This window comes from Sebastes umbrosus, chromosome 2, assembly GCF_015220745.1.
Source record: "Sebastes umbrosus isolate fSebUmb1 chromosome 2, fSebUmb1.pri, whole genome shotgun sequence".
In the NCBI taxonomy this organism is placed as follows: domain Eukaryota; kingdom Metazoa; phylum Chordata; class Actinopteri; order Perciformes; family Sebastidae; genus Sebastes; species Sebastes umbrosus.
This window is the reverse complement of record NC_051270.1, coordinates 14061393-14070102: the sequence shown is the minus strand read 5'-3', so window position 1 is coordinate 14070102 and position 8710 is coordinate 14061393. Positions and strand designations below refer to the sequence as shown.

Sequence of the window (8710 nt, the reverse complement as noted above, 5' to 3'; positions counted from 1 at the left end):
AAATGTCAGAAAATGGTGAAAAAAATATACGACAGAGTATTAGGGCCACATTGAGAAAAAGTCTGAATTTATTGAGAATAAAGTCATACTATTTCAACAAATAAAAAAAGTCGTAATACTACAAGAATAAAGTCATAACTTTACAAGAAAAAAAAGTAATTTCCTCCTCCACAAAACTTTTTTAATGTGGTGCTGATGTGCCAAAAATGTTGTTATTTGTGAAACCTAAAGTATAACTTCACAACATACTCCACTTCCTCATGTTCACACAGCTGGCACGCTGCTCTATTTCCCCTCTACAATAACATGTGAAATTATTACTTTATAATATTATGACTTTATTCTCATAATATTACAACTCTTTTTCTTGTAACCTTTGACTTTATTCTCATAGTATTATGATTTTTTTTCTCGTAAACCAATGACTTTATTCTCATAATATTACAACTTTCTTTCTCTTAAAACTTCTGGCTTTGTTCTCATAATGTTACGACTTTTTATCTTGTAAACTTATGACTTTATTCTCATAATATTACAACTTTTTCTCAGAATCAGAATCAGAATCAGAATCGTGTTTATTGCTAGGTGTATGAGGTATACACTAGGTATTTGCTTTGGTTTTGTTGGTGCAAGTAAGTGGTATAATAGCAGAAGAATAGATAAAAACGAAATAATAAAAAAAATTAAGTTCTACCAATAAACAATATACAAAATAAGCTATAAACAAAAATAAACATGATATAAACAGGTAAACTTATAACTTTATCCTTATAATATTATGATTTTTTTTCTCGTAAACCAATAACTTTAGTCTAAAAATCTCAGACTTTTTTTTTTTCTCAATGTGGCCCTAATACTCCTTCATAATTACAGTCTAGTAATAAGAGTAAACCTCATGTAGACACACAGACACACAGACTGCTCTGCTCTCAGAGCCTTCTCTTCTCTTGACTGTGCTGCTGTCGCCTGTGGCTCCGCCCCCAGCGTGACGTCACAGGGAGCGTGTTGAGCCGACAGAGGAAAGCAGCTTTAATTGCAGGCAGAGAGAAAAAGCCAGCGATGGCTTCGCTCAAGCAGGAGCACCACTACGGGCTCTCCTGTGGAAAAAACAACAAAAACAGCCCCAACAGGACGCTGTACCACGTCAAGCTCACGGACACAGCTATCAGAGCTCTGGAGGCTTACCAGAAACTCAAGGTACCTTTTCCTCATGTGTGTGTGCGTGTGTGTGCGTGCGTGTGTGTGTGTGTGTGAGGATGAATTGTTAAAGTTGTTTTTTTTTTTGTTTTCTAAATTGTTTAACTGTCTCATTTTGTTGAATTATCTACTTTTTTTTTTAATCTTATTCTATTTTAAAGACATTCTGCAGTAGGCTATTAATTAGGCTAAATAGATTAGAGTCACTCAAACTAGTTTATGAGTTGCTACATGGCTGACTTGCATGCCACTGAAGCCTGTGATTGTCGGGAAAGACGAGCCCATCAGCTGTTTGCTGGGAAATCCTTCCTCGTGCTTCAGAAATAAAGCAGTCTGCCAAGTTGTCTAATTGACAAATAGGGCTAGGAACATAATTAGGCCATGGAGGCCATTAACAGCACACAGGCATTATTGATTATGCAACTTTAAATGACATGTATAATAAACACATGATGGCATAATTGTTTACTGCTCTAATTTCAGATTACAGAGCTGCTCTCTGAATGTGTCACAATAAATGCTTCTCTCTCTCTCTCTCTCTCTCTCACCTCAGATCTCTTTACCAAGTGAACCATCAATTTGTTTCAAAGGAAACCAAGGGGTAAGTGTGTTACTGCTTTTTTTTACAAGCTCATTGTGCACAGAAAGTGTAATCATGTCAAATCAAATCTAGCAATAAAGAACAAGCAGATCACTTTATTCAAGATTCAAGATTTACTTTATTGTCATTTCACTGAGTATTTGCATACACAGAAGGAAACTAAATATTGTTTCTCCCAGCTCCCGTGCATTAAAAAGGATAGAATAAATAAGTATTAAAGTTAACATACCCTTAAAATAACAATAAAAGAATAAAATAAGTAAACGTTTCAGACACAATTTCATACAATTTGCAGTCATACACCCAATTTGCAGTCGTGTTTAGCAGCAGAGAAACGTGCATTTATGTCCATAGTAAAGTGCTGTTTGCATTACTGTTCCAAAAATTGTCTTTGACATGTGACTAGCTTTAAAAACTGTTTCTATGTTAATGCTGGGGGGTTGGATGTGAGTGTGTGTGTGTGTGTGTGTGGGGAGGGCCAAGTGATATTCATCTGCATACACCAAGGCCTTAGCTCAGCTGTTTAAATGGATGGTTTTTCGTTAAGAAGGCAACATATTACCGTGAAATAATTTTTAAAACATATGCCAAATAATTTCTTAAATCCTCAAAGAAGCTTTTGTTTGTCACACATTTGCTGTTGACTCACACGGCCCCACCATACTGCAGCTCAGATGGGAGCTTATAGCTGGACGTCTCCAGCAGATAGGAGGCATGCAGGTTACTGGGTCAGGCTGGTGACTGTGGAGAGGCTTTGTTAGGTCAGCGAGCGGCTCTGGGAAAAGGACGGGAGGGAGTGAGGGAGGGAGAAGTGTGCAGTGGGGAAAGGAGTTATCATAAGTCAAATGAGGAGCGTTCAGTGACGGAGATTAACTCTGTGTTCTCATTTGGGGAAATGTACTTTAATACTGTGTGAGTGTGTATTCACTGTATGTAATACACTTAGACACATCATCAGTAACACTCTCGTGCTCTTGAAACTGCATCATAATCTGCAGTATCTAGCCTGAACTATGTGTGTTTTGACTAAAGTCAGGAGCAGCTGTGTCCTTGGGGAATACTTTACTTTTCAGTCCTTTCTAATTGCATGGGCTGGTTGGGAAGAGTTGCAACCCCCTTCCTGTCATGCCGAGATGAGCTGAGTGGTGGTGAGTTTTGTAGAGGGGGGGAGGCTTGTGTGGTTAACAGACTGGATTAAACCTGTAAAAGTGTAGGCGTGGTGTCGGGAGTTTGTTTTGCTCCTACTTAAAGGCCTGTGTTTGAGGCACTGAGATACATTTTAAAAGTTATTTGTAACTGGAAGAGTGTTGCACAGACATCTTTATTGTTTCCTTGAGCGATTGCTGGCAGTCAAATTCATTTTTACTTCCTGCACATCATCGCTATACAGTAAAGTGCTCCGGGGATGACGTATTTTTGTTGGCCAACCGGGAAGTTAGCATCGCCCTGGTTCCCTCGACAAAAAGCCAATGGGATTTTTCTATTGTGTTTTGAATTATTGCAGAAAATAAGCTCCGTGGCAAACACACATTTATGATACTTACACGTTTTGTTCAGCAAGATAATCTCCACAAATGAACACCGCTTTTATGATTTTTGAAGCGTGAATGGAATCGCCAGAGGTAAAAAGCTAAACGTTAGGCTATAAACGAACTACACCACGTTTGCATGAGCTTGAGTATACACAACGAGGTTGTGAAGGCCGGACGACTCCGCATGATGACGTTTAGTAGTCTCATTTAGCCACATGTTAGCAACCACCTTTTTAAAGACACATGAAAGCTCCAAAATTCACAAGCGGGGTATTTACTGACGTATTTTATATCATAAAACAAAATCTCTTCAGCTTGTGTTCACCACAGACCTTATTTCAGGCATCTAACTAAAAGAAACATTCAAGAAACTCATCGACTTCCAGATGAGGGAAGTGCTAAAATGCTAACTCATCACCAGATTTTAGGACTCATTCCAGTAGCACTCTATTATTATTATGATCTGGTGGGCGAGGCTTTCTAATTAACCCAGATAGTTTCTGTAAAGTCTCCAAACTGGCTCCTGCACAAACTGTCACGATACCACGGGGCTGTCTGCCTGAGAAGCAGTTCTCTGCTCGGGGTCAAGTGTTGGAGGTTAGAGGTCAGTTGGTCAGCTGTTTTTATTGTTTTTTTTTCTGGCTCTATAGTTCCCAACTGCAAAGGCACAGGGCCTTGACAGGAATATGTGTGGCATTAAATTAGAAGAAAAGCTGCAAATCCAATCCACAGCTTCACGGCTCACGCACTAAGCTGTGGGACTGGGTTGCTGAGAAGTAGTCAGCCATAAAACTTGGCTTTGTGATTGGATTCAGTCCCATTTTATACCTGTAAAATAAAGTGTTTTTCAATGGACACACATCAATCTGACTTACTTAGGATAGATAGTTTACTGGCTTCGCACCCCATGCAGGAGTGAAATGCCACCTGTTAGAATAAAAGGACATTGATTACAGTGATTATATGATATTTCTTTCTCAACAAGGATTTGTGCTAGTGAGATCAAATGTAGCACAGTGCTGTATTAAATACTGTTTGGAGACCAGAGCGAGGCCTGGTCCTGTATCTGAGGTTTTTATACCCCGACAGTCCACCTTTGCACGACTGCTGTTATCGTGATGGCTGATTGATTGCAGGGAATTTCACAACGCTCCCTGTATGTGGCACGGAGAGCTAAAGTTATTAGCCAAATGAATGTTTAGAGGTAATTACAGGAGCCATAATACTCTTAATTACAGTGTGAGGCATCATGACTTCAGTTTGCGTTAGCTTTTCCTGTCTGTGTGACTCAGACATTCATGATTGTCTGTTTTTGTACGTGTGAGTGTGTGTATGTGTAGCGCTGACACACTTTATGTTGCAGTAATAGCTATGCATATGACATGAACTCTGCCCTGCTAATTTCCCTGTCATATTCCCAGGTTGGAGTCCCACTTTTCTCTGTGTAATGAAAGAGAGAGAGAGCGCACACCTTGTATGCCAAACTGGTGTGTGTGTGTGTGTGTGTGTGTGTGTGTGTGTGAGAGTGCATACTGTGCATGTATGCATGCATTTTTACATATTAAATGCTTGCATTTGTTTGCTATGACGCGGGTGTGGCTGGTTGTTTTCTATGTGTGTTTATGCTGTGCCCTGTGTGGCCTAAAGGCATGATTTATTCATGTCCCACCTCCCTTTTTCCTGTCCGGCCCCCTCTGCCCATTGTGCAGCAGTCTTTAGCCTGGCAGGACCAGAGTGGATCCCCTGAGGACCCTCTGTGTGGGTGGTGTGTTTGTGTGTGTGTGTTTGTTTGTTCGGTTCGCCTGTGTGTATGAAAGAGAGAAGGAATTTTTGGCACTTGCTTTTCTATGAGTGTCTGTGTATTTGAGTCTAGGGTTTTTTTTTTGTCTGTGTGTGGTGTTTACGCTGCCTATGCTGAGATCCCCAGAGTCCCCCTCTGATTGTGTGTTGTCTCCTCTGATTTGAATAACAATGAGCGGGGGAATGCAGACTGTGTGTTGTCACCCTCTTTGGATCACCCAAATTGAATCGAGTACAGTCAGCCCAGATGTGTTGTGGCCTGCCCTCAGGGTTCGTTTGTGCCCAACGTGATAGAAACTTCGCTGCCGTGGATCTAATGGAGTGGAGACTAAAAATGGAGAACACTGTGCAAAAACATCTTCCATCATAAACATTCAGTTATTTACCCATGACCAAAGTTTGAACTCAAGACTAACACGGGGACACTGTTACTTCTATTGCAGTAGAAGCTGAACTATCAAACACATTGGTATAGAAACTGGCTGATAATCCACTTGACTATAATATAAAGCACTGTAAAATTGGATAGTTCAGATGTTTTGAAGTGGGGTTGTATTAGGTACTTATCCATAGTAGGTGTATTACCTACAGTAGATGATGGTCGGCGTGCCCCCAATGTGGAGAAACAGACAGGATTTACCGCACGGAACCAAGGCGATATCCTGCTGTGGACGGGGCCGGCAGCAAAATGTACTTTAGCCGCCTAAATATAAGGCCCACCTAAAAAAATCAATATCAGTTGAAGTGTACGCTATTTAGAATATTTTGCCGGTTTACCTTGCCATGAGACAGCTTTACAGTCTAGGTGTCCAACAGGGATCTGAAACCGTTGTCTGTGTTATCGCCGAAGCAATCAGACTCCATTGGAAAAAAACCTGTTCAGTCGAGTCTGGTGGCTTTGGCGAGAGCATATTTGGATACAAGGGCTTCAGTTCCCTATCGGAAAGGGCTATCTGAAGGCAAGGTACAGCGGTGAAAATATTCTTAATATAGCGTACACTGATATTGATTTTTTTTGTTTTTAAGCAGACCATTCTTTTATTTTTTGCTGCTGGCCCCGTCCACAGCAATACATTACTTTGGTACGTGTGGTAACTCCTTTATGCTTCTCCAAACTGGGGGCGTACTGACCATCATCTACTGTAGGTATATGGATAAGTACCTCATACAACCCCACTTCAACTCACCCGAACTATCCCTTCAAGTCATGCATAAATCATCTGGACATATAAAAGTACTCAACACGTGGATAAAATGTAGGGCAATTAAGAATATAAGCATCACATCGCAAAAGAGCTTTCACTGCATTTCAGTAATCTCTTCAGTATACTGTATATGTTGTATCACTTGCTATAAATGTATGTCGTTTCCTCTCAGATCACGTTAATCAGTGTTTGCCCACAAAGGGGGAAATTGTTGAGGGATTATGATGTTTTAAACACTGGTGGGTATAGCTTGATACTTTCTCTATAAAGCCAAGAATGAAAATCTTGTGCGTAGACCGGATTACATATTTATTTAGCGAACGTGTGTGTGTGTGTGTGTGTGTGTGCAAGGCGAAGACAAGCGGCCCTCTGAGATCCAGCAGCAGCAGCTCCAGAAAAATGTGCTCTCTGTCCGATTTAAGCAGCTTGGAGATATGGAGCACATCTTGGCTCGCTGAGGAACGTGTCCCGTCTAATTCCCTCATGTGAAAATCCACACCGTGAGCTAATGAGGCATAAAAGGGCACTTGTTTCAACCCCTCCACGCGTGTGTCATGGTATGGCCCTGCATGTGTGGAAACATAGCGTTCTGTGGAAGAACCCACCTTGCTTGGGGAGGAGAGAGAAGGAGGGGCTTTCGTCAAACACAGTGACCCACAATTTGTTGAAGCTGACAGTTTGGCCCTCAGGCACCTGCCAGAGACGTATCGTTCTTGGCATTGGAGGAGGAAACCTCGGGGGGATGCTCGTGGCACTGCACCCTTCCTATCCTCCTCCTCCTCCTCCTCCTCGTCCTCCTCCCTCTCCTCCTCCTCCTCCTCCTCCTTCATGCCCAACCTCATCTCCCCCAAATACTGGGGCTTGCAGCTCTGGCAGCAGCCCTGTCCCTCTGTGAAATTGCAAATGAAAAGGAATGGAAGGCGATTACAGGCTGGGGCTTGATTACATGCACTGTCTCCCACTAAAGACAGCTACATTAATCACCCAGAGCCAGCATGTGGAACTCCGCTAGAGAGAAGACACTTCTTAGCTTCAAGCGTTGACTGATGGGATCATAAACACACATGAAAACACGCAAAAAAATCTCTAGTTTTTCTCTCTCTTTGTATCTCCTTCTCTGCTGCCTGCCCCCCCGTCCCTTGTTCCTGCACTCGGCCGGAGACACAGACACACATTGTGTTGCGTATCGCCGTCCTCCATTGTGGCCGGGACTCTTCTTAAATGGCATGTGTCAACTTGTGGCCCTGGGAACGATTCGTCTCTTTTGTTTGTGATGAGATGACGAGAAGTGGTGTTTAGTGAGGATGAGGGTGGTGGCTGGCTGGCTGTCTGAGCGTGTGTTTGTGTGTCTCTAAGCCAGTGGCGGAGATGTTTGGCTGATAGCTAGACTTTGGCCTTTCTCCCTCCTCAGCCTTATGAGTGGCAGTAATGCTGATTACACCCTGGTGAGAGGAGCTGGAGCTGAGCCTCTCTCTGCTCACGCTGGATTAACACACACACACACACACACACACACACATGCATAGAGTTTGCATTAGCAGCGAGCCCAGAGTGTCTTGCCTCCTGCTGATAACAGACAGCGGTGGCGGCGACAGGTTTCACTCCCTCCTCCTCCTCCTCCTCCTCCTCCTGCTACACCTCCTCCCTCTCCTCCTATCAACCAGAAAGGGGAAGCAGTGCCATGGCATCCCACTCTGGAGCCGAGGAGGCCAGAACAAAAGACGGCCTGTTTTCAGAAGGCCATTACTCAGGCTGCAGAGGATGTGGAAACAATAGCCTGCATGAGATCTACACCCAGACCCCACATTCAACCAAAAGCTAGCAGGAAACATAAGCCTTGTGCAGCGACAGCAGTCTCTCACAGTTTTTGTTCAATCCACTTTATAGTTTGATAAAGCCAGGAAAATGAGCCTCTCCCGTCCTGCGTCATCAACGTGTGGAGACATTTATGATAGTCGAGAGGGAACTGTGACTCTCATTAAGATACTGTCGCCACACACATACTGACTGTCTTTGCTTTTGTTGAGTCAAAACTTTAGCTGCTGACATATTTTTTTTTTAATGGCAGTGTTTTCTGTGTTACTTGACAAGTATTTGTCAGGTGGAAATTTCAAATCTGATGCAGGTCAATGGAGTAGTCTTGTGATTATGGACCACATAAAGTTATTGGTTATCTCAACAGGCTTGTGTTTCCATAAAAGAGTGATAATAAAATAATAAAAAAAAATAGAAAGATCAGAAGAGAAACAATTTACCAAAATATGAATAGAAGAATAATAAATGTAAATATAACATGAAATGATATATATAAAAAAACAAATGTACAGACTTACTGTTGAGTAAGACTTGCACTCTTTGTCTGCTCTCACTTATGC

General features: G+C 42.2%; 1 protein-coding gene across 1 annotated transcript in view; it reads left to right on the top strand.

Moving 5' to 3' along the window:
* Positions 1-968: 968 nt before the first annotated feature.
* Positions 969-8710, top strand: part of LOC119481135 (RNA polymerase II elongation factor ELL-like) — a 31303-nt gene continuing 23561 nt past the window's right edge. The window contains exons 1-2 of the mRNA XM_037757742.1: positions 969-1197; positions 1751-1798. Of these exons, the coding sequence (XP_037613670.1) occupies positions 1060-1197; positions 1751-1798 (186 nt within the window). The 5' untranslated portion in view covers positions 969-1059. The remainder of the gene's footprint in view (positions 1198-1750; positions 1799-8710) is intronic.